The sequence below is a fragment of the Lacerta agilis genome, chromosome 8, assembly GCF_009819535.1.
Source record: "Lacerta agilis isolate rLacAgi1 chromosome 8, rLacAgi1.pri, whole genome shotgun sequence".
Classification (NCBI taxonomy): Eukaryota; Metazoa; Chordata; class Lepidosauria; order Squamata; family Lacertidae; genus Lacerta; species Lacerta agilis.
Genome location: NC_046319.1, coordinates 71827626 through 71853664, shown reverse-complemented (window position 1 = coordinate 71853664; position 26039 = coordinate 71827626). Strand labels below are relative to the sequence as shown.

The 26039-nt window shown below is 44.8% G+C and overlaps 2 protein-coding genes across 2 annotated transcripts; both read left to right on the top strand.

Annotated features, from left to right (window-relative positions):
• Positions 1 to 870: 870 nt before the first annotated feature.
• Positions 871 to 14935, top strand: LOC117051654 (phospholipase A2 inhibitor subunit gamma B-like). Its single transcript, XM_033158230.1, has 5 exons — positions 871 to 1175; positions 9345 to 9461; positions 11356 to 11505; positions 12496 to 12633; positions 14065 to 14935. Exons 1-5 carry the CDS (start codon positions 1127 to 1129, stop codon positions 14280 to 14282), a joined length of 672 nt encoding a protein of 223 aa, XP_033014121.1. The 5' UTR covers positions 871 to 1126; the 3' UTR covers positions 14283 to 14935.
• A 3378-nt stretch (positions 14936 to 18313) lies between these two features.
• On the top strand, positions 18314 to 25080 carry LOC117051653 (phospholipase A2 inhibitor and Ly6/PLAUR domain-containing protein-like). The gene is made up of 5 exons (XM_033158229.1): positions 18314 to 18450; positions 18912 to 19028; positions 21397 to 21546; positions 22713 to 22856; positions 24695 to 25080. Exons 1-5 carry the CDS (start codon positions 18402 to 18404, stop codon positions 24910 to 24912), a joined length of 678 nt encoding a protein of 225 aa, XP_033014120.1. The 5' UTR covers positions 18314 to 18401; the 3' UTR covers positions 24913 to 25080.
• Positions 25081 to 26039: the final 959 nt, after the last annotated feature.

Below are 26039 nucleotides of genomic sequence, written 5' to 3'. Positions count from 1 at the left end.
CTCAAATCTTCCATTCTTGGGCAAGGTGATTGAGCAGGTGGTTGCTGAACAACTCCAGGCACGCCTGGAAGATGCAGACCATTTGGATTCCTTCCAATTGGGATTCAGGCCCCATCATGGGACTGAAACTGCCTTGGTTGTACTGGTCGATGATCTCCATCGAGCTAGGGACAAAGGTGAAAGCTGCTTCCTAGTTCTGCTGGATCTCTCAGCGGCCTTTGATACCATTCTTCTTACCCTGCAGTACCTATTGTATTATGCAACTATAGCATGTTGGCCTGAATTTCATTCACACCAGTGGGCAGTGTGACAAAACAAACATCGCTATTCCATCACTCTTTCCACACGTGCATGCATCCAGAAGTAACTTTGTGCAAATACACTGCCTCAATTTTTTGTCACATTACTCCCACAATTTTCTCAGGATGCAGTATGAGAGCAAGGGACTGGGGAGAAGGGGAACAAGCAAAGTAGGGAAGCCCCATGCTGTACTGGCACGTACTCCCTCAAAAAGCCAAAGAAATTATTGTAGCCAAAGAAATGTTGGCTGGCGTGACATGTCACTGCAACATGGTTGAAAAGCAAGGATTTCTGGAAGCTCTTGTGAGCTATCCATATTCAGCAGTAAGATGCTGGCTCCCAGATGTTCTCATAAAAAAGAGAGGGGTCGGAGGGCAGATCTTTAAAAATCTGGACTGAAGTATAGCAAAACTCACAAAGAACTGGGTTTGTCCAAAAGTTGGCTGCAGCAGTTGTTGTTGCATATTTCTCAAATTCACTTGGATGTGACCCTCGGGTGTCTGGCAATGCTCCAAATGGGGATTGCATTGTACTAAAACAGAAATGTTTTCAGCGTAGGTTTCTGAATTGATTTGGAGAAATTAGAGGCAGGGCGGAGAACAGAAAGAGAAAGAGGAGCGCTCACTCTTCTTGGAACCAGTGGTTAAAAAGTGTGAAGAGGAAGTAGGCACAGGCAGATGTTTTTCTAAATTCAGAACGGCACACTGCATTGCTGGAGATAAAGCTTGTGCCCTAATAAACTTTCCAGTTGTCACAAGCCACCTAGTTGTCACACAGCTACTCCTCTCGAAATTGCTGATCCCAGGCCTAGAAGACTTCTGGAATCATGGAGACCCCACTGTCTATCTGCTTCCTTTCAATCTTCATTGTTACAGGTGAGTAGACTATGCTGAGAAACTTTTGAGGCTAATGGGTTTCCAAGCCCCTTCCAAGAATAAATAAATAAACTAAGAGAGAGAAAGAGGAAGGAGAAAAAAGAGAGCCTTTATCTTGCCACACCGCTGCCGCTGCTGAGGATGATAGATAGGAGAGCACCGGGAGGGCAAGGACACGTGGCTGAGCCCAGGCCCAACCTGAGCCTACTCCACGGCTGCTAGAGCTCCAAGAGAGCAGGTCAGGACTCAGACAGAGGCCACACGACAGAGGAGACCACCAAAGAGAAGATATTAGTTCTTATTTTTAAAAAAAATAACTTTTAAAATAGCTTTTTTCTTCTCTCTCTCTCTCTTTTTAAAGTGCCTTGGATTCTTTGAAAAACATCTGGTAACCTTAATGTATCTTTCTATGTTCAGTGTAATGTGTGACCACACCTTCTTTCTCAAGGCTTTGGTATTGCTTCATGCAGGGCCGGTGCTACTATTTAGGCAAACTAGGCAGCTGCGCGAAAATGGTGGGGGGGGGCGCTCCTGGCCCACCTGCACGCCCGCCCACTTCTCCACCTGGCCGGCAGCCCGCCCTCCGGAGGCTGAAGCAGGCGCTGCTCCTCTGCTCATGCGCCGTGCCTCGTTTCTGCCAGCGCAGGCGCAGCAGCAGACAGCAGCAGTTTCCCTCCTTGGCGCCTGTCCCGGAGGTGTGGCTGCTGCTGCTGCTTGCTGCTGCGGAGGATTCGACACGACGTGATGCGACGACGACAAGGTAAAGGCAGCTGCGGGCTGGGCCAGGGGTGGCGGGCGGTGGGTGAGGGCGAGGGGGAAGCCCTCTTTTAAAAAATGGTAGAGGAAGCGGCGCCTGTTTCCCTGCCGCTGGTTCCGCTCGCAGCCTCAGACCGCGCTCTCACGCTGGCTTCGGCGGGCGCGCTCCTGTGCACAGCGGCGATGGCGCTGCCTCTGCTGGGCACGGCGGAATTGGCTCCTCAAGGACAGGTGGAGGTAGGGCTGGCTCGGCTGCTGCGCTCCGCTCTCCAGAAACCCCCGACCGGCCCCGCAAGAGCGTTTCCTTGGCTTCTCTCCTGGGAAGAAGCTGCCTGCCCACTTGTCGCTTTTGCCTGCCGCTTTCCAAACTCTCCTCCCACCCCACCCCCTCACCGTAGCGGCTTTTGCACGAGGATTAGGAGGGAGGCTGGGTGGGGCGGTGAGATTTTAATATAATAACAAGCCGGCAAGGGCTCCTGCAAGAAGCGTGCAGGGCGCTCCCTTTCACAGCCAAAACCCGGGGATTCCTTGCTGACAGCCTGAGGGGAGACAAGGATTTAGGTTTTTTCCGGGGGGGGTGAGGGGAGGGAGGCAGGAGCAATGGACAGAATAAATGCCTTTAATGCAGTGGCCATAAATTTCTTTTTCTCTCTCCAAACGCCCTATTTTGGTCTTGTTTGGGTATGGAGCTGCAGCTGAGAGCTTTGCACAAAAGTGGCACAAACGGAGACCCCATAAACGCAGGGGCGTCGCAGGGGGGGCGGAGGGGGCGGGGGGTCCCGGGCAGCGCCCCTGCTGGGGGTGACACATCGGGGGCGGCCCTGCCCACTGGGCTTTTTAAAAAAAACTTTTTTAAAAAAATTCTTTTTAGGCTATTTTCGGCACTGCCGGGGTGGAGCTGCAGGGGCCGCCAACAAGTCGGGGTGTCACCCCCCTCGCTGGCCATCCCTGCGGCTCTGCCCCGGCAGTGCCGAAAATAGTCATGACGCACACGCCGCGATGCCCCGCCCCCGGGGATGCCGGGCCGCCGCTTTGGGAGTCTCTGCGGGCTGCAGAGAGCCCTGAAGCCGCAGCCTGGCACCCCTTTGTGCTACAGCAGCGGCTTTGGGACTCTTTGCAGCCCGCAGAGGCTCCCAAAGCCCCCGCCCGGCATCCCCCGGGGGTGGGGCGGCACCGCGTGTGCGTGCGCCATGACGCACACGCCGCGATACCCTGTCCCCGGGGATGCCGGTCTGCCGCTTCGGGAGCCTCTGCGAGCTGCAGATAGTCCTGAAGCCCCCGCCCGCCATCCCCCGGGGGCGGGGCATTGCAGCGTGTTCGTGCGTCATGACGCAAGCACGCGCCGCGATGCCCCCGCCCCCAGGGGTGCCTCTTGGCTTCCCGCCCCGGGCAGCCAAGGGGCTAGGAACGCCCCTGCATAAACGAGAATTGTGTTGTTCCCTTAAAAACAGCGATTGTGCTGGGATCGCTCTACAGAACATCTATATGTCTGTTTTAATGGCTGAGGAGGGGTTGTTCGGTAGAGAGAAGAATCGGCTGCAGTTCAAGGAAAAGGGGTTTCCAGCCACTGTTTGGGCTCAGGCCCCATTTCAAAATAAAAGCAAAGGAAGCCCTTGCAGGCAAGCCCCCCCCCATGTATTTGCGTGGGTCTCCCTCCCCCCCCCCTGACTTGTGCGATTAATCTTAGGCACTACCACCGAGATCTTGTTCTCTTCTTTAATGGCTATGCAAGGGGGAAGGAAGCAAGTGTTAAAAACAACAGTAACAGGGAAAGCCAATACAGCTCTACTCAAAAGTAAGCCCCATTAACATCAGGTAAGAATTGCAGCCTAAAGAACCTAGGGTGCTTTTTTTTTAAAGTGTGTTTTAATATACTGTCATTAACATGGCGTTTTATTTTTAAGCTTCAAGTGATTTTCTTCCTTTGAAAACTCTTCTGACTTTTGCATCTAAAACAGAAGTTACATACACCCAAGGCTGTATTCAGAGCTTAGTCATCCGAAAGCAGAGAATTTGATTCTAAAAGAATAGTGTGGCTTGGGAGCATTAACCCCCCCCCCCCCGCAAAAAACACCACCACCTTGAAGGATTGTATTTGCTATTTTCAATACTATTCTTGGAGTGAATGATTCCCTGGCTCCCAGTGGCTCAAAGGGGCAGGGAAACCTGCCCCACACGTCAGCCTTCAGGTGTTGTTCAGCTACAACTCCCATCATCCCTGACTACTGATACTAGTAGCTAGGGACGATGGGAGTTGTGGTGCAACATCTGGGGATTCGAGTTTGAGAAAGGCACACATCTGTATATGTACACACACATATATTCACAGTTCTCTTTTCTGCCCCTGTTTAAAAACATTCTTATTTAGACAAACCAACCCAGATGTTAAAAAGTTGAGGTAATTTTAATCAGTTTTAGTATTTTTACTTTTGTACATTTTAAAGTAGGGTTGTAATTTTTTCTTGCTTTTACTGGCTTGTCTTTTGTAAACCACTTTGGGTGTTTTTTTACAATCAAGTGGTATATAAATTTTATAAAATAAATAAATAAACACACACACACATATGTAGTATAGTTTTTCATCATATCATAGAATGGTAGAGTTAGGAGGAATCCTGAGGGTCATCTAGTCCAGCCTCCTGCAATGGTGGTATGTGTGTGTGGAGAGAAAAAACATATTTCATCATAGATGCCTATTGTTTTAACTACTGTATATAATTGTTAACTGGATATGAGTATATCTTACTCTTCTGCATAAGTAGGAATGCCAAGCGGAAACTAAAAAGTATTATTAATGATGTTTGATTGAACAAGCTCATTTTTAATCTAGAATGGAATACCTTATAGTTAATTCATTAATACAGTGGTACCTTGGGTTAAGTACTTAATTCATTCTGGAGTTAAGTAATTCATTCTGGAGGTCTGTTCTTAACCTGAAACTGTTCTTAACCTGAAGCACCACTTTAGCTAATGGGACCTCCCGCTGCCACTATGCCGCCAGAGCACAATTTCTGTTCTTATCCTGAAGAACAAGTTCTTAACCTGAAGCGTTATTTCTGGGTTAGCCGAGTATGTAACCTGAAGCGTATGTAACCCGAGGTACCACAGTAGTATGAATGGAGGGGTGGGGTAGGGAGAAAAAGACCAAAACAACTTTCCAATCAAGTGGATGTCAACCCTATTTCAACCTTTTAACTCCCCTAATATTTTCTTCCTTTGTTTTTATTTGATATAATATGCCTCACCCAAAGAGCACCCCCCTTAAATAAGGTTGGCAACTCTGGGAAACGGGGTTGGGGGGTCGCCGGAGGGATCTTTGCACCACGGCGCTGGATATGCTTAAGACGGCCCTGTCTCCCTGTCCCACCCAGCACCTGCTGCTGCCGCCCCCCTCCTCCCACGTAGAGGTGAAGGACGCCCCTCTGCAAAGGAGAGAGGGGAGGGGCATGGGACTTTGTGCACAAGCTCACCGACTCTGCCTTTGTCCTCGCGGAGCAAGAGGGCCGGGCAGGGGCCAGTCACAAGTGAGTTTGTATGTGAGTGACTCTCTCTCTCTCTCTGTGTGTGTGTGTGTGAGAGAGAGAGAGGGAGAGAGAGAGAGAGAGAAGAGAGCACATAGGAAACCAGGGATTATTCCATGCCCATTTTCCCCAGAGAGATCAGCTTTGCTGCCAGGGCTTAACTTTGCAATACAGTACTGCACCCTCTCTCTTTCTCTCTCTCACCCTCCTTCCTTCCTTCTCTCTCTCTCTCACCCTTCCTTCCTTCCTTCCTTCTCTCTCTCTCACCCTTCCTTCCTTCCTTCCTTCCTTCAATTGGCTGGGGGGCAGAAGGTGATCTCGCCTAGGGCGCAAAAAACCCTAGCACCGGCCCTGGCTTCATGACTGGTAGCTACTAGATGTTTTCTAATCACTTGTAGAAAACACATTTTGGAAGCCCATGGAAGACAAGCAAGTCAGAGGTTTTAATGAGGCATAGTGAATAGAGAGACACCTTCCAAGAAATATGGACCCCTTTCCTTTTGTTATTGAGCAAAATAAAGACCTTGTTTGATATTCTCAGTGGTGAGGTTAAGTTATATATTTGAATGTTGAATGTGTAAGCTTATGTCTAGAGTCAATGGATAAAACAAACATTGCTAGATGTACTGCTGGATAAGTATTTGTATTTGTTTAAAAACCAATAAAAGGACTTCCGGTGAGAGCGCCGTTGTCGGCGGCTGGGAGTTGCCTCGGTCCCGAGACAACTCCGGTTTCCCCGGGGGCCAGGAGTCCCGCAACCGCGCAGCGGGCTCCGGTAAGCCGCGGGAGGAGCGTCCTGCGGTCTGGGCTCTCCAGCGGGTCCCATTGCGGCGTCCTGTTCTTGGGATTCCCCTGTAAGAGGGAGTCCTGAGTGAACGGGTAACGTCACGGGGCTGTGGAGGCTGTCCCCATCCGGGAGAAAACCAAGCGGCGGCCGCCGCCGACACTTGAGCACCCCGTTCTTTCTCATTCGGACTAAAACAAGAAGAAACCCGTAAGCTGTAAGTACGGAGGTCAATTGGAGTTTAAAATTTGCTTAATTGGCTTTAGGGGAGAAACGTTAAAGAGGAAGTCCGTTTCTCCCCCCCTGTGACAGAAGACAGTAACATTGTATCTGGCTGTTGTTACTTTTGGCTGATACGAGGTTTTTTTTTTTTTTTACTTTGAGTTGATCTATAAAGACCCCTTTTAGGGGTGGATGGAGATTTTTAAGGTATTTCTTCGGAGAGACTGTGGACTGTAAGGTGGAATTTTTTTGCACTCTGATTAGGGGGAAATGGCGGCTGTAATTTGAGACTTGAAGGTGGAAAAGTACTGAACTTTGTTATTTCCTGCCTTCCTCTGCCATTTTTGGTTTCGTGTCTAGGATGCCTACAGACTCAGCAATGATTTTAGGACAAAGGGAAATTCTTTTGGAATTAGAACTTTCACAACAGACTGTCATCGAAAGATTTTCTGAGGTTGGAATTGCTTTTGGGAACTTGGCTAAGGAACTTAGAGAACTTAGAGAAATAATTATTGAGCACTGCTCAGGGACTTCATCTGAAAGACTTCAACTCCGAAAAGAAGAAAAGCCCTGTCGACGTGAGAGGTCCAGGTCTGATTATTGCAATGTTATAACTGCTTTCTGGGGTGGGAGCCCAGAAATGCAGGAACAACAATTTTGGGAATTACAAATGCAATCTGATTGGAAGACTGAAGTGGAGTTGCTTGGTGGTGATGTATTGCTTTCCCTGAAGAGCTCAGCAAACATGCTTTGGGACAATGCTTTGATTTTTGGATATCAAGGAAAAGATGACATTCTGGATTTTGGTTTGGCAGGGGATTGGGGGGAAGTCTGGTGGGTGACTGTGATGGGAGAAGAGAAGATGGCGAGAGGTGGGGTAGGATGAAAGAACAGATATGACTAACCAGGAAGGCCTATCACGGTACCCCGATGTCAGAGAGTAAAAATGGATTTGGAAAAGGGAAGAAATACTTAGGATTTTTATGATATTGTGTTGGTATAATATTTTATAAGGTATGAATAAGAAGTAATAGGAGCCGCAGTTTTACGGAACTAAGAGAAAGAAAAGGATATAAGAAATTAAGATTTGTAATATGAGGTTGTATTTTTATTTAGAAGTTATATGATATAAGATTTTGAGATAAAGATCAAGAAGGATAGCGAATGAATAGTTAAAATAACTAGAAATGTTACTAAAGTAAATTAGAATTGAATGCAGGAGAGAGAACAGGGGAAGTCCCCTTAACAAGATTTGGAACTAGATTATAATCAATAGTTGGTGTGTTCCTGTTTGTGAGGTATGTATTTGTTTTCTTTTATTTAGTTGATGTTGTTTGTAATATTTGTTTTTTGTGATTGTTATTATTTGTTGTTGTTTTTTGCCTGGTTGTTTTTGCTTGTTTTTTGGATGTGGAAAACCAATAAATTTTTGTCAAAAAATAAAAAATAAAAACTTGTAGTAGTAGTAGTAGTAGTAGTAGTAGTAATAATAATAATAATAATTACACACTTGATTTGCACAAGTGTATCTTGCCTGACTTCAAAGATAGGCTGAGTTGCTTTTCAGGGAATTGAAAAGCTTCCTTCTAACATCTGCTTGCTCAACACCGTCTTGCTTAACAAAGGGTGCCATTGGGCACCCATAATCTGGGGCCCAAGTCGGCACCCCTGGAATAACATATATGACTGAGCTATTGCTTTAGCTGTTGTGGAAGAGATAGGGAAGGAAAATAAGGAGCTTACTATGACACATGATTAAACTATTATGCTTGTAGAAGCAAGTATTGCCATATATGAACATAGCTGCCCCTTCACTTCTCTTTGCTTGCATGTGTTTAAACGCTTGCACTATTTTCATATTTGTTGCGCAACCCCTCAACTACTTGCTGGTTGAGGTTGTGTAACACCAGACTTACAACATCTAAATAAACGTCCTGTTTTACTGACAATTGGTGTCTGGAGTCTACTGGCCAACCAGGCTGAACCCACAAGGTATAGGATCATGGGTGAGCGCTGTTGCACTCAGGTCTTGCTGACAGGCTTCCCACAAGTATCTGATTGGCCATTGTGGGTTAGCTTTAGGGTCCAGGAATTTTTTTTGTGGGTTCTCATGAAGGCTTGGATTCCATAGTGGAAGGAAAACAAGGAAATGTTGAGGGAATGGAATAAACTGCCATGTGAATACTATCTGAGTTTGCACACCAAAATATTAAGAGTCATTGAGGAAAGGACCCCCTCAGTGTCTCAAATAGTATGATAGTTAATGCCAAGTAGGTAGTCAGTAGGTACAAGTGCAAGTTATGAGACTTTTCTGGCTACTCCCAACCCCATTTTCAGTAACTTATCATTTCTTAGGCCTCTTCCTCTTGCAAGTATTTCATGATCTCCCACCACATGGCTACCCTTTAGGGTCAATGCACTTAGATTTATTAATTTTTTGTGACATTGCCTTCAAATGACTGTGTAGTAGGTGGCTGATAAGCTGATGCTGAAAACAACAATAGACTTTAGGTGACCCCCTTGAACGATTCTGGTCTGCATGTGAATGAGGTTCTCAGGATGGTTCTTCTGATTGGTATATTTGCTCAATTCTAGACCACCAGGACTAATTTCATATAGCAGAAGGTACCGGTAACTGGTTTAGAACATAAGAAGAGCCTGCTGCTGGACCAGAGCAATAGTCCTCTTGATACTATCAGCCCTAGCATCTTTCTGGACTTCCTCCAATGGGTTTTCTTCTGTTGCATTTTGAAATGTCAAACTTTCTAAATTCCCCTGAAACAAAACTTGATGAAGGGTGGTATGCAAACATTTAAAAGTGATAAACACACATACAAAACGAAGTAAACAAAATCAGATTGAACTTTCTTATTTTCCTGGTTTTAGGGGCTTCTCTGGAGTGTGAGACTTGTGCAGGCGTTGGGAATACCTGCACTGGACCTATGGAAACATGCTCTCCTGGTTTTGACATGTGTGCTGTTTCTCTATCAGAGGTCAGAGTGGGTAAGTGAATGGCACCACCAGGGTCCTGTGGACAGGGAATGACTCCAAATACTTTCCCAGCTCCCTCTTCCATAGACAGGACTGGTTTCATCATTCGCAGTAGCAGTTCTGCAGAGTAGTAGACCAACACAACTGGGGCAATAGCTTCTTGATTATCAGGAGTTTGTGTGCGCATCCTGCTCTTTTAGCACAGGGTTACCTTTAAGGCAGGCTTCCTCAAACTCGGCCCTCCAGATGTTTTGAGACTACAATTCCCACATTCCCTGACCACTGGTCCTGCTAGCTAGGGATCGTGGGAGTTGTAGGCTAAAAACATCTGGAGGGTCAAGTTTGAGGAAGCCTGCCTTTAAGGCCTTTGCATCTCAGAATGCAAAGGCTTCCCCAATCCTAAAACAGGAAACTAAAAGCTACTCTTTCAATTTGAGAGAAGTTAGCAGCATTGGTGGCCTAGACAGTTTGAGGACTAGGACTTTCACACTGGTATTTGTTATTATTTATTAAGTTTATCTAACACCCTTCATCAGGAGACCACAGGGCAGTTTACAACACAGGACACATAATATAAATTCAATACCCCTACACATCAAAAGGCCTTATATTGATTAACAACCAAAGTCCTGGTTAAAGAGGAATGTTTTTTTTCCACCTGGTACCTTCATTATATCTCTTTAGGCACCAGGTGAGCTGCCCTGGGGAGACCAGTCCACAAACGGGGAGCCACAGGTATAAGTAGAGAAACAAATCTAGTTTGTAGTTGCTTTTGTAATTTGGCCACATTTGCTGCATATAATTTGAACACTCTGATAGCACTTTAAACAGTTACGGCTCCCCCCACCCAAATAATTCTTTGCTAAGGACATAGAGAGTTGTTAGGAGACACCCTCCCTATTCTCCTTCCTCTGGGCTACAATTCCCAGAGTTGCCTGTGAAGAGGGATTGGTTGTTAGACCGCTCTGGAAATTGTAGCTCTGTGAGGGGAATAGGGTCCCATAGCAACTCTCAGCACCCTGAACAAAGTACAAGGGTATCATAGAGCTTCAAATGTATGCCCTGGCCTTAGTGCTGGTCCCACCCATGAAACACCCATGAAACAATAGTAAAATCAAGTCATATCATATTATATAAAGTAAGAGAGCTCTGAAGACATACAGTAGGCTGGATCCAATGGTAGTCATTCAAAACAAAACCACCAGGTTGCATCCAACTAAAATTCATGGTCCTATGGTAGTGATATCCAACCTCCCCACTCACTTAGAAGAGCCTGGATGAGAATAATAGAGGCTATAAATGTCCCAGTTATCCTTATGCCTCCCTCCATCCTTTGCCTGATTAGAATTTAGTTTGACCATCCCTTCAAGGAGCCGGGATGACTTTCCTCTTAATAACCTATTGTACCACCCTAATACCTCATAAAAAGGCTCCAGCCAAAAGGATAGCACACTGGTCATCTGGGAAGGACCTCTGTCCTGGACCCTCAGTATCTTCAGCCACCAGCTGGACTTTCCCAACCTGGTGGCCTCCAGATGTTTTCGACTCCAGCTTCCATCAGCTCCAATCATCAGGGTTGATGAGAGTTGAAGTTCAGAAATATCTGGAGGACACCAAGTGGTGGAAGACTGCAGTAGGTTTGATCGACCAAGGATCTGATTCCTCACAAAGTGAAATGACTATTGCTCAAGATCTGGCACCCCCAAACTCGGCCCTCCAGCTGTTTTGGGACTACAACTCCCATCCTCCCTGACCACTGGTCCTGTTAGCTAGGGTTGATGGAAGTTGTAGTCCCAAAACAGCTGGAGGGCCGAGTTTGGGGGTGCCTGCTCAAGATACTGAGAAGTAGGGTCAACACCACTGTGATTCTTTTTCACACTTCCTGTTTTCCTTTTAATGCTTTCAGGAATGAGGATTGACTCCGTTATGAAACACTGTGCACAATCCAAATCCTGCAATGATGGCATCTCTATCATCAATTTGGGCAAGGCAGGAGCAATACTGAGCCAAGTGTTTTGCTGCGTTGGAACCAAGTGCCGGACAATGACCCCCACCTGTATGTTGCTGCCATGCTCCTCTTGCCTTTCCTCACTCTATCTTACTACTTTTCTTTTCTTAAACAACAACAACAATCAAAACCTAATTTCTCTGTTGTTTCACTCTCACAATGCTCCTGTTTAATTCAATGAGCTCAATATTGGTGCATTTCTGTTCAATTTAATAATGGCAGAAGAACCCCCAGGCACAAGGAGCCCTCCCAATTCTGTAGGATGAGTTTTGGGATCATTCTTCTGCCCCTTGAAAATTGTATCCTTTATTCAAGAAGCAAGAGCCCCCTCAAGTCCAATTTTAAGGGTTGTCAACCTTTGGGGGCCAGTAGGCATACAGTAGGCCCTATCTGGAAATTTTAGGAAGTGCCATGGTTGACAACCATAAATGCCTGGCATGGGGAGTGGAATGGCACGGAATGGCTGCCATTGCACAAAATGGCGACCACATAAAAAAGAGCAGATAAAGGGACAGAACACATAATATTGCAAATGTGTGCCACCTACCATCTATTGGGGGGGGGCAACAACACCTATAGCAGCTATCATTAGGTTTATTCATCACAAAGAAGTGAAGGCAAGGTGGTTGTCTGATCCTTGGATCCTATGACATGTTGCCATGTTTAAGGAGGCATGTTTAATGTAGGAGAGGCTGGGCCAGTACAAACAGGAACCATGCAAAAAATGCAAAGTGTCTCTTATGCCTTTCGGGTTCCAGTGAAGACATTTAAAGAGATTTTTTGTGGGCCCCAAATGAGATACTGGCAGGCACATTGGAACATGAGAGCCTCGGGTTGACAGCCCCTGCTCTATTTAAATTCAGCTTGCCGGTCATGAGCAAAGTGAGGAATGGTTTGGAAACAAACTTGTTCCCCCCTCAAACGTTCTGACCCCCCTAAAACGGAACTATAAAATGACTGGTCAAACAAGGGCTGGTATGTGTAATTGTCTTCCTGATTATCTTGGTTCTGTTTTTCTGTCATCCCAAATGTATGCAGTGACACACACAAGAAGCAAACCAAATGGGAAGGTTTGCCCAGCCTGCTACGCTATGAACAGTGAATGTGAGGAGGAAGAGGCTCAATGCAATGGAGAGGAGAACTATTGCCTTGATGTTTCTGGAACTACAGAGATGGGTACCTAAACACATATGTATATACAGAAGCAAATCTACCACAGAAACTCATACTGACCATTTTTGTTTTCCCATCCCGAACAGTATAGCACCCAGTATCTCAGGCGTTGCCAACATTTTTATTTGTATTTTTAGAAAAGTCGCCAACATTTTTGGACTTGCTTAAAAAAAAAAAAGGAATGAAAACTCAGTGTCTGGGAAACCTATCCAGGGACACCAATGGAAACCTACATGGGTGCCATGGCACTCACGAATGCCAGGTTGGCAAGCCCTGATGTATAGGAGTCCATGCACTGGTGGCCTTGAGACTAGAGTACTGCAATGCACTCTGTGTTGGGCTGCTGATGGGGGCAGATGGCTGGCAGCAAGCAATATCACTGCTGAAACATTTCCACTGTCTGCCCATATGCTACAGGTCGAAGGATCTCATGTTTGGTCTAGGACACCTCAAAAGCCTCTTCTATCCCAGATCCTCATGGGGCTGGTTGTGCCCCATGATTCAGAAACATGACTGAGGCTGGGTCTATGTTGGTCTTCTAAATGTCATCAAATAAAACATTCTATAATGCTTAATGGCAGTTTTCCACTGCCCGTGGCTCACAGCTCTGCAGTGCCTTCTGGTGTCACATTTTAATGATGCATTTTAAACATTATAAGTGTAGATCTGCCCTGGCTTCAACTAAAAGTTGGGGAGTAAGTATTGCCCAGCGGTGGAGCAAGCCGATTGGGTGCCTGGGGTGGTGCACGTGCCCTGCACCCAGGGGTGGGGCCAGCTGCCCGTGGGGGTGGGGCCACCCACCTGCAGGGCCTCCAATGAGTCTGCCTCCCTCCTCCCACTCAGCCACCATTCAGCTGAGGGGGAGGCGGTGGGTGGACCGTTTGGGGCAGCGCAGAGCCTTCAGGCACCCAAGCCACTGCGTCACTCCCAGGCCCCGTGGTGAGTGCCGCCTGCCATTTTGTCACACCCCCCTCAGTGGTGACACATGGGTCAGACTGCCCCCACCACCCCTTCCTCCGCCCCTGGTATTGCCTAGTCCAGTACAGATTCAGCAGGCATTCTAACATTCAGAAGCCATTTTTTAAAATGTCAACAGGCCTACTTTTAAGATGAGCCAGCCATTTCTTAACCGTTATGAACTGAATCTTGGTATGGGGGGATGCCAGATGGCATTTCGATGAGGTTGTCATCAGGCGCACATGGCAATAAGCTTTGCAAGTGTGAACCGCACTGAGTCCACAAGAAAATGTCACTTGGAAGTCAGGTGTGATGGCTTTGGTCCTCTCTGCCATGCACAAAATCAGGAGAAACTGAACTTCTCTCAGTTTGATTTGTGTGGTCCCCCCCCCCCACATCACCATAGGAGAGGGGCAGGTGGCTATCACAGTGCATCACATATTGTTGACTGGCAATCTTCTGCAATCTTCTCTTTAGGAGCGTTAGCTGTTAAGACCACCATGAAGGGCTGCACGAACTCCGCAACCTGTGAGGAACTGAAAGAACATTCCGGCTCTATATCTGGGATCACTGTTACTGCCTCAAGCAGTTGCAAGCCAGCTGCCGGCTCTGGAGGCCACAGGATTGTTCCAGGATCATTTGGACTCTTCCTTGCAGCCCTTGCAGGCCTCCAGTTTGTTATGCACCTCCCATGATTTCGCCCCCTAGGGTGTCTGGCTTGAGGAATTCCTTGCTGCCGCTTGCTTGCTTGCATATGCAGACTATAGGCTTTGCATAGCTCTCACTGACCTCAGCAAACACCAGGTATAGGGCACCAAATATGGGCCTTCTAGACCTCTCTATGTGGCCCTCACCAACTTTGCTCCCTGACCTTCTTGAGTGTTTTTGTCTGTCTGGAATGAACTTAGCTCAAATACAGCCGCAACACATGGCTAATAAGTATGGTAAATGTATTATTATTAGTACTTAGAATATAATCCAAATTTTACAAATCATAAGCATCATTATATAATGTATGTATAAGTCCATAAACAAGAAATAGTCAACGTAATGAATTGCTGTCAGGAAACACCACAACATAGGCAGAATGCCTTTCAATAGATAATGTCCAATAGTATTGTACTGGTGGGTGCTCCAATGTGTAGAATTCAATAATTAACAGCAAACAAGCAGAACAGTGTTTCTAGATTAAGTCAACTGTTTCAAAGATAAAATTAAATACATTACATACAATGTATGAAAACAAAAATAACAGCGACCAACCTGCATATTAGATAATAAAAAAATGAACAAATGTGCAATACATACCAAGTAATTTCTAATAAATTATCCATTCAGGTAAATGTGATACTTATAGACCAGTGCTCACTAACCAGTGTAGCCAACTGATGCTGGTAATACAGAGGTATTGAACTTTTAAGGCTGTTCACAGGTGTATCAAATAACATGCAGTTAAAGGAAATTTAAAGGTACAGTGTATCAAATTTGGCATCACAACACAAACTAAGACCATATATCACAGACTTTAAATGAAATGGAATGGGCTTAGGGCCGGATGGAGAATAGGGAAGGGTGAATAAGTATGTGCAGAGAAATTAACAGAATGTACTATGGTGAAATTCACACCCACTGCACTGCCCATTCCTGCCGCCGCTTATATGTGGCCCTCAGAAGGCTGCCCAGAATGGAATTTGACCCTTGGGCTGAGAAAACTTTCCCACCAATTCTTTGACTGATCACTTCTGGCCTCCAGCGAACCACAAGGGAGGTTCTTGTTTTCAAGCTGTAACTGAACAGTTATCTACCAGCAGTTCCTAAATATCAGGTACCTTGGTTCTCGAAGAGAATGCATTTCGGGAGTCCGTTCAACTCCCAAAATGTTTGGAAACCATGGCTTCTGATTGGCTGCTGGAGCGTCCTGCAGCCAATCAGAAGCTGCGCAAGACGTTCAGCTTCCGAAAACCATAACACTCACTTCCGGGTTTTGCTCATTCAGGAGCCGATTTGTTCGGGAGCCAGGGGATTTGACATCCAAGGTACAACTGTACTGAACCATGCCAGGATTATTTTTTTTGGAGGGGGGCAGGACTTTTGTTAGGGGGGCAGAATTGACATGATTGGTCAGTTCGTTGAGTATTTCTATTATTTTACTGCTCCCCTGCCCCCCCCTTAGTGAACCTGGAATTTTCTGCAGACAGTGCATGTGCTCCATCATAGAGCTGCGGCTCCCCCCCCCCCCCGTTCTTCTCTACCTGCTGCTAACTGCACAAACTAAACACACAAATCCCAAACTAGCACCAGTGGGATGCTTTTGTGCAAAGGGAACTACATTGTGCAAATGTCAGTATGTTAACCAAAACAAATTTTTCAAATGTGTACTTCCCTGAATTTTGCAATGCAGTTCTTCGCCCAAATTTATGTGCACAGCAATGCATACATTAGGTGGGTGTGTACATAAAAATACATATATTCGTGGGGAAAGTGCCTTGTAATAGGGAAGATTGCTTGTAAAAAAAGGTGTATATTAGGGGAAACCGCATACAAAAATGTGTATATTGGTCAAAACTGCATACAAAAATGGCTATATTAGGAAAAGCTTTCATAAGCATGCAAATAAATTTGCACGTGTTTTGTTGCTGCTGCTGCTGTAAATGCAAACTGCTACGGCAATGTGGAGAACAGAGTTAAAGATTGGGAAAATGAGAAACAGATTGGTCTGCCGTCTGCTTTTGTGGAAACTTCCCTCATGATTTAGAACTTTGGAGCTCGGAGTCTTTGGGCAGGAATATTGAGAAGGAAAAAATGCAACATTTTTGGTTTCCGTCACGGTGTTCCATTGCGCCAGAAGCAGTTTCGCCATGCTGGTCACATGACCCAGAAAGCTGTCTGCAGACAAACATCTGCTCCCTCGACCTGAAAGCGAGATGAGCGCCACAACCCCATAGTCACCTTTGACTAGACTTAACAGTCCAGGGGCCCTGTACCATTTTTTTAACCAGTGGTTAAGTACACACCATATAGTTAAAGGGCACACACACAAACAAACATAAAAATCCTGGGAACTATAGCTTAGCCACCCCAGAGCTACAACCCCCAGCACCCTTAAACAAATTCCTAGGCTTCTTTGTGAGATTCTGGCATTGCAGGGGTTTGGACTAGATGATTCCTGGGTCCCCCCCCACCCAACTCTGCGATTTAGAATTCTATGCTAATTGTGCAATTTAAGCAGTGCAGTTTAAATGTGGAAATGTTTCCCTAGCCCTGCATATTTGGCCTACACTGCTGCTCATGAGTTAATATTTCTTTTCCCTGTATACAAAGCTGGACAAAGTGCAAAGGACATGGAAGAATCTCTTCTATGAAGACTAGGGCAGATGGAACTGCACTTCTGGTTTTCTGATAATTTAGCCACCCCCCGCCCCAAACCCAGTTCTTCTGCAAGATAACATTCAATGCATTCACAAGAGAAGAATATTGCATTAGTTTTCCTGATTATAGTGCCTAGTGTTCCTGTCTCATTCAATAATGTTCTTCTCAGCACTGCAGCACTTCGTGCATTATGGAACTGTGGCATTTCATCCTGAATTTCATCCCCACCAATGGGCATGCTATGGTGCAACAATGAACATCATTGGATGACATTGCTTCTTTCACTCTTTCCACACATGCATGTTTCTATTCCCACATGAAAGCATCAGAAAGGACTGCTATGCTGGTATAGCACCTCCATTGTTAAAAAAAAAACAAAAAACATTACTGTATTCCCACAATTTTCTGAATTAAATGAATTTTTTTTTCCTTGGAATCAACATAGAAAACTACATTCCACTAGTTTTCTGGGCATTTACGGCCCATGAAAGCTCAAATATAATGTTGAAATCTACACTTGTGGAACAGAGTGACAAACTGTAGTTAAAAGCATATCGGTGATCACTTCTCTCTCTCTCTCTCTCTCTCTCTAATAATAATAATAATTTTAATTAACATTGGCTGGTGTGACGTAGTCCACCATTACTGCAACATGGTTGAAAAGGAAGGACTTCTGGGAGCTCTTGGAAGCTATTCACATCCAGCAACAAGGTGTTGAGTCTCATATGTTCTCATGAAGAGCAGGGAGGGCAGGGAATGGTTCTTTAAAAGTCTGGACTGAAGTATAGCAAAAATTCACAAAACTGGGTTTGTCCAAAAGCTGGCTGCAGTAGTAGTTATCATAGTAGCCAACTCCTAGGGGCTGGGGGGTCTTTTCCTCCCAATAAAATATTTGAGGAGCCCACACACCCCAAGTTAATGGGTATTGCCATTGCGCGTGCAAGCTGTGTCATGTGATCAATTATGTGGGGTGGGGCTTACCTGCCCCCCAATTTTATTCAAATTGACACCCCTGGTTGTTGTTGTTGCATATTTCTCACATTCAATTGGATGTGATCCTTGGATGTCTGGCAATGCTCAAAATGTGGATTGCATTGCATGAAAATAGAGAAACATTGGTATAGATTTCTCAGTTGACTTTCAACTTTGGCAGCAGGACAGAGAATTGGATTTTTTATTTTTTTTTAAGTGCCCTCACCCTTTCTGAGAACTATTTGCTCTACTTTGTAGAACACCCTCAGCTGAGTCACACAGAGCCAGTGGCTTTGCTAGATTCAGAAGAGCACTTTGTGCTTATAAACACATGGTCTGTAGCCCACAAAACCTTCTACCCTAATATTTTTTTTATTTTTTGTGTGTGTCATAAGCCTCATTTTTGTTACAGGAGACCCCCGTGGCTACTCCTCTAGAAATTGTCGGTCCCAGGCCAGGAGACCTCTAGAGTCATGGAGACCCCACTGCCTATCTTCCTCCTTTCAATTTTCATCACTACAGGTGAGTAGATAATGCTAAGAAACCATTGAGGCTAATGGGTTTCCAAGCCTTCCAAGAATAAATTAAGTGCTACCTCTCTTAAGAAAGGTGCATAGAAATAGAAATAGGCTGTGTACACATCATACATTTAGAGGGTGCTGGGAAATGTATTTCTGTGTTGGGGAAACTACAGTTCTGAGAATTATTTGGGGGAAGTGCGCACTTGAAATGTGCTTACATGCCTGCTGTTTTTTGCAGTCTGAGATATTTGAGATCTGAATGATTAGTATCTGTGCCAGTGTATAGCCATAGGGATAGTAGGCTACTGGCACTGTGTCACATGAAGAGTCACTCGCACATTATATGCATCGAGTGCACAATCTCTCTCTGCACACGCAAATAGTTGAGCCGTACACTGTATAGCAATCCACATACCATGTTTAACACATCCAGGTGATACTTTTTCTTTACCCTGTTTTTAGGGGCCTCTCTGGAATGTGAGATTTGTGAGGGCCTTGGGCACTCTTGCAGTGGGCCTACGAACAAATGCCCCCCTGGTTTCGACAGATGTGCCATTATGCTGTCAGAGACTACAGTGGGTAAGTCCATGGCAAATGCTCAAGGACCGCCTCTTTCCATACAAACCTACCCAGTCCCTGAGATTGTCTTCTGAGGTCCTCCTTTGTGGGCCTCCTCCTTGAGAGGTCTGGAGGCTGTCAACACAAGAACGGGCCTTCTCTGCAGTGGCTCCCCATCTGTGGAATGCTCTCCCCAGGGAAGTTCACTGGCGCCTTCATTACATACCTTTAGGCTCCAGACAAAAGTGTTCCTTTTTAACCAGGCCTTTGGTTGATCCTATGCCCTTTTAAAATGTGGCTCCTTTTTTGGGGGGGGGGTGTTATTGGGTTGTTATTTTGATTTTGATTATATATACAGTGGAACCTTGGTTCTCGAATGGCTTAGTTGACGAACAAATCGGCTCCCAAACGCCAAAAACCCAGAAATAAATGTTCCTGTTTTCGAAGCCTTGGTTTTTGAATGTTTCAGAAGTTAAACGGACTTCCGGAACGGATTATGTTTGAGAACCACTATATTGTGGGTTTTTTTTGTTGATCTTTTCTGTGAACTGCCCTGAGACCTCCAGGTACAGGGCAATATATTATTATTATTATTATTATTATTATTATTATTATTATTAGCTAGAAATGAGACTCTGACTAAACATTAGGAACAACTTCCTTATGGTAATAACTGTTTGACAGTGGAATGGGCTACCCCAGAGGTTGGATGGCCATCTGTCAGAGACTCTTTAGCTGAAATTCTTGCAATACAAGGGGTTGGACTTGATGGCCCTTGGGGATCCCTTCCAACACCACAGTTATATGATTCTATGGCACTAACTGCCCCCCGAAGGGGAATGAATCCAGAATATTTTCCCAGTTTCCTCTTGCATAGGTTGGACTGGCTTCATTCTTCACACTAACTCCAATTGGGGCAATTGCTCTGGTTTAATTATGAGTGGGGTTATGTGTCCATGATGCTCCCATTAGCACAGGATTTCCTTATAGCTCCCTGCATCTCAGAATACAAAGGCCTCTGCTAAGCAAGAAACACGAAAAGAAAAACCATTTCCCAACTTGAGAGACATTAGCAGTTATTGTAGCCTAGACAGCATGGGGACCGAGACATTCACTGTGGTATAAGTAGAAGGGCAAATCTAGTTTTGTAGTTAGTTTTGGTTTCTGACTTTAAAAAAGAGCTATGAAACAATATTGTATCAAGTAAGATTGCTCCAAAAGTATAAAGTGGAATTTATCCAGTGATGTTCATTTGAAGTGGACCCATTAGATTGTGTGTCCTGCTAAAAGTAATGGACCTAAATTAGTCATGTCCATTCATTTCAATAAGTCTACTCTCAGTAGGAGTAACGCTGGATGAAGTTAGTGGGCAACAGATCCCCTCCACAGTACTTCTCAGCTGTAGCCGAAGAGGCTGGATGAAAATAATAGAAGGGGTAGATTTAAATTATCTGGAGCCTCAGTTCCATGCCACTAACATGCCATCCCAGTAGGAGTTATGGCAGTGTCTCCCTCACACCTTATTACAAATGTAATTTGACCTTCCCTGCAAGGAACAATAATGGCTTTCCTCTTAGATTAAGTTGACGGATTATGCCAAAATGGCAAAAATGTCCAGAAGAATCAGAAATCAGGAAGACTAAAATTTTAATAAGGAATGGGAGAAATTTATAATATATCTTAAAAACCATTGTAAACAATTAAAACTGTTAGTAGGATTGGAATAACACTTGTAGTTTACTCCTGTAATGGTGAATTTTGGACATAATGGAGATGCAAAAGATTTGGATTATTATAAAAGATGCATGAGGAAATTATTAACAATAGGACCCACAAAGCGGAGGAGGGTAGTCCAGGAGATTCTTTGGAATCTTGGTTTTTGGTGTTGTTGTTGTTGGTGGTGGTGGTTTGTTTTTTTGTATGTTGGATATGTGAGTTTTTTTATAAAAAAAATGTTTTTCAAATTAAAGTTTTTCAGAGTAATGGCTTTCCTCTTAATGACCTGGTGGGCCACCATAATGCCTTATAAGGAATACTCCATGATATCACATGGGACATATGGGAATGACTTCATTCCGTGATCCTTTATATCTTCTTCCATCAGCTGGGACAGAGAGCCTTTCCCAACCTGGTGCCCTTCAGATTTCCTGGACCAACTTCCATCAGTCCCAGGCACCATGGCCAATGACCAGGAAGGATGGTAGCTGCAGTTCAGAAACATCTGGAGCACCCCAGGTTGCAGAAGGCCACAGTAGCGAGAACTGGGCTTGATGGACCAATGATCTGATTCATGTGAAGTGACATGACACTTACCAAAGATGCTGAGAAGTAGGGTCAATACCATTGTGGTCCTTTTTCAGACATCCTGTTTCCCTTTTAATGCTTACAGGAGCAAAGTTGAAGGCCATTGTGAAGAGTTGTGTGCCATCCAGTGCCTGCAACGATGGCGTCACCATCATCAATATGGGCCAGACAGGAAGAGTAAAGACCCAAGTTTTCTGCTGTGTGGGGGACGAGTGCAGAACGATGACCCCCACCTGTATGTTGTTGCTGTTCTCCTCTTTCTTTTCCTCTCTTTATCTTACTACCTTTAATTAGTTTTCTTTACAAACACAAAACAACCCTAAATCTGTCATATTACCCTGCTCCTTGACTCACACCACACTCCAGTTTAATGAGCTCACATTGGTGTACTTCATTTATTTATCTGCAGTCAATTAAAAAACAGCAGGAGAATCCCTAATGAACTAGCCCTCCCAATTCTATACAATTAGTTTTAAAAATCTTTCTTCTTTGCCCCCTGGGAATTGTATCTCTTGTTAGAGAAGAATGAGATCCCTCAATATCTATTATAAGAATTGTCTATCTTTTGGGGGGGGGCAGTGAGCATACTCGGAACTTGGAAAAAGGGTCATGGGTGACAGCCATAAATGGCTGCCATGGAGATGTGGACTGGCACAAAATGGCTTCCTTGGAGGAGGCATGGTATGACACAAAATGGCAGCCACAAAGGGAGCAGAGAAAGTAACAGACCACAAAATGGGACAGACATGCCCCCACTGACCCATTGAGAGGGAAAGGGATGGAAGGGAGGCAGGCTTCTGATCCTTGGATCCAATGAAATGTGAATATGTTTAAGGAAGCATGTTCAATGTAGGGGAGACTGAGTCAGTGCAAACAGGAAATCCAAGCAGAAAATCCAAACCGTCTCTCCTGCCTGTGGGTTTCTGAGGAGATATTTACAGAGTCCTTTTTGGGCACCATAGGAGATGCTGACAGACACTTTAGCCTTGTGCACACGAAAGCTCATACCAAGAACAAACTCAGTTGGTCTCTAAGGTGCTACTGGAAAGAATTTCCTATTTTGTTTTGGGTAACAGGCTGACCACCTATTTTATAATAGGTGTACTGGTTATTTTTGCTTTAGACAGTTTGAAGTCTAAAGCAAAAACAACCAGTACACCTATTATAAAATTCCTAACCTCTTTCCAAAATTTGCACACTTGTTTTACAAGACCGCAACATGTGCCAGTAGGCCCCATTAATTTAATACTTGAAGAATGTTTTGGAGACGGTCTCTTTCCCCCTCAAATATTCTGAATTTACTCATAATTGATGAATGCCTCCACCCCACACGAGGGACTTGGAATCTGGCTGCTGAAACAGGGGCTCAAACTGTTTTTCTTTCATCCCAAATGTATGCAGTGGCGCCCACAAAGACAAAGACAAATGGCAAAGTTTGCCCGGCCTGCTATGCTGTGCACAGTCTTGAGTGTGAGGAGGAGGAAGAGGTCAAATGTTCTGGGGATGAGAACTATTGCCTTGACTTGTCTGGGACTACAACAGCAGGTAGCTGAACTCATAAGCATATGCAGAAGCAAATCTACACTCTCACACAGCAACTCAGACTGGCCTTTATTATTTCACTACTTCAATCAGTACAGCTACATTCTGAAAGGTACCCCAAACCTCAGAGGTCACCAGCCCTTTTGGACTAATGGATACATTTTGAGAGAGTGCTGGGGTGCCAGTCACAAAATGGCTGCCATGGAGCAGGCATGGCATAAGACAAAATTAGAGAGACAACCACCCCCAACAACCTTATATTTACCATGGAAAGTCAACTACATCCTGCTGGTCCTTGTTATGTTGAACACACACACACACACACACACACACACACACACACACACACTGTGCTGTTGCTGCCTCATAAAAACAGCAAGCATTCCTCAGTACCAGGGACTACATGCAGGTCTCGCTTACTGAACACAGTACATTCCCTGGAAATTGTTTGTTTGTTTGACAAGTGTTCTCATAATGAACCCACAATTTCCATTCATTCCCATGGGAACATTTCCAATTGGGGACTTGTCCGATATCTCCCTGTGCCCCTATCTCCATGGGTTCGTCCCCCCCGAAATGGCTGCAGCCAACCAGCAAGAGAGAGACAAAGGAAAAACTGAATTGTCCGATCCCTCCTGCTCTCTCTCATTTGTCCAATCTTCCTCCCTCCCGGCATGTCTGCTACCCAAAATGGCTGCTTCTGACCAACAAAGCACAAACAAGCAAGGGTGTAAAGAAGTGGGCAAACTCTTGGTGTTTGGATATCCAAATCTGCAGAGTGTATAGCAAGGTTTAGTCATAATTTTTAACATTCCAATAAGTGAATTTTCACATAATGAGTGAGCGGATAACAGGACTTGAGTGCATATAAAAGATAGAAACACCATTCTCATTTCACAGAAATTATTTAGAGGAGCACTTGCACTTTTGCTCCATAACTTTCTTTCTATGAGGTCTAGATGCCTTTTTTTCTTTTTTAATGAAAGCTGGTTTCAGAGCTGTTACCACATAAAATAAATTACATTCTCAAGAGACTACACCATAAGATGTTGCAATGAAAACAACCTGTTACTAAAAAATGCAAAACAATTTTTTTATTATGAATACCAAACAAACCCATATTTCATCAGGACTTGCCATTCTGTCATATAAGTAACAAATGGCCATGAAATGGAGGCAAAATCCATAGAATTAGCTGCACCCAAAGATGCTCTTCATTTATAAGTCATTTTTTCAGAAAGAATGATAAACATTACTTTTAAAAACCATTAAAACAAAAACAAAAACTGAAGGGCTCCTTCCAGACCCGTGATATGGCCAAACAAGCAGCTACTAATAGAAAAATTGTAAGTGGTTTACATATTCGGTCTGTATTTGACCCATCAAAAATTGATAAACAACACAATTTGATGTCTAAAGCTAAAACTACAGGTACACCTATTATTTCAGAAATTTCCTGCTTCACCTCTTCTCCAAATTTGTACACTTCATTTACAAGACCACAACAAGTGCCAGAAGGGTCCATTAATCTAATCCTTGAATTAATGTGGAGGGGGAGAGTTTTTGGGTGGCACTTTGATGACATCATGCAGACATGGCAACAAATTTGCATGCATGATCAGTGCACAGCCCACAATAAAGCGCTGTGGAAACAGAGTGTGATAGACCCATCCCTCTCTGCCACACACAAGACCAGGAAAGGATGGATCTCCTAGATCACTACCTCCTCCCGTCTTCTCTCAGTCGATACCATAGAAGACAGGTAGGTAGCTATCACAGTTCATCATATATTTCCCTGGTATTGATTGTTGACTGGTGATCTTCTGCAATCCTCTCTTTAGGAGCCTTAGTTGTTACAACCATCATGAAGGGCTGTACGAACTCTGCAACCTGTCAGGAACTGAACAAACATTCCGGCTCTTTCTCTGGAATCAGTGTTGTCGCCTTAAGCAATTGCAAGCCAGCTAACAGCTCCGGAGGCCACGGGGTCGTTCCAGGATCATTTGGACTATTTTTTGCAACCCTTGCTGGCCTCTTGTCTGTAGTGCACCTTCCATGATTTTGCCCCCTGGGACAGAGGCTGGGCTGTTGTGACCCTCGCTTGGGGCTCTTGGAACCTATGCAGACTGTAGGCTTTTCAGAGAAGACAGAACCTTCAGCCTACACTAGAGATGGGGAGTCACACTTGCGAGGACCAAATGTCTCTCTCTATATCAGCCTTGGGACTCCCCCCCCCCCCAGGTCACATCCCTCGCCAACTGTGCTTCGCAACCTTTTCTTCTCTTCTTTTCTTATTAAAGATTTTCTTGGGTTACAGAAGTACATACATTGTCTCTAGTTTCAGATCATAAAGTCTTTTTTTACAGATCATTTATATTTGATGTGAGACTTTGATGTTGTGTGCAGTATAAGGTTGGGGAACAAGATAGGTGGGGAAAGAGAAGGGGGAGAGAGAGAAGGGGGGTAGTCAGTTTTTATTCTTTTACATAATGTATGTGTGAGGTTTTTGCGTCCGTGTCATGTTGGGTAGGTTCTTTTTCTATCCATTTAATAATTTTCATCGGCAGTGAGAGAGGGGGGGGCAGGGCATGGTTGGATGATCTTCAGTTGATTGCAGTGGGTTTTGTTTGTGAGAGGGTGGGGGTGTTGGGTCAAATTAGCCATATCAGTTTGCATGCTGTCAGTGGGTTTACATTGTTGTCTTGTTGGGCTGTGTGTAATAAAGGGGAGCCGCACTGGGGTGAAGGCATCCTTTTTTTATTTGTCCCCATGTCTGTTTCAGTCCACACCCAGCCCAAAGTACACACCAAGATACCCAAAACATTACTAAGTTCCTCTTCTGGGCTCTGAGCCCAACACGCGAGTTCTCAGAGACAAGGGTACAATCAAAACTAAGCCCATTAGTGTATAATAGCAGGCATATATGAACATCTATGAGCTCATAGCTATAAAGGTAAAGGGACCCCTGACCATTAGTTCCAGTCGCGGATGACTCTGGGGTTGTGATGCTCATCTCACTTTATTGGCCGAGAGAGCCGGCATACAGCTTCCAGGTCATGTGGCCAGCATGACTAAGCCGGTTCTGGCAAACCAGAGCAGCGCACGGAAATGCCGTTTACCTTCCCACCAGAGCTGTACCTATTTATCTACCGGTACTTGCACTTTGACGTGCTTTCGAACTGCTAG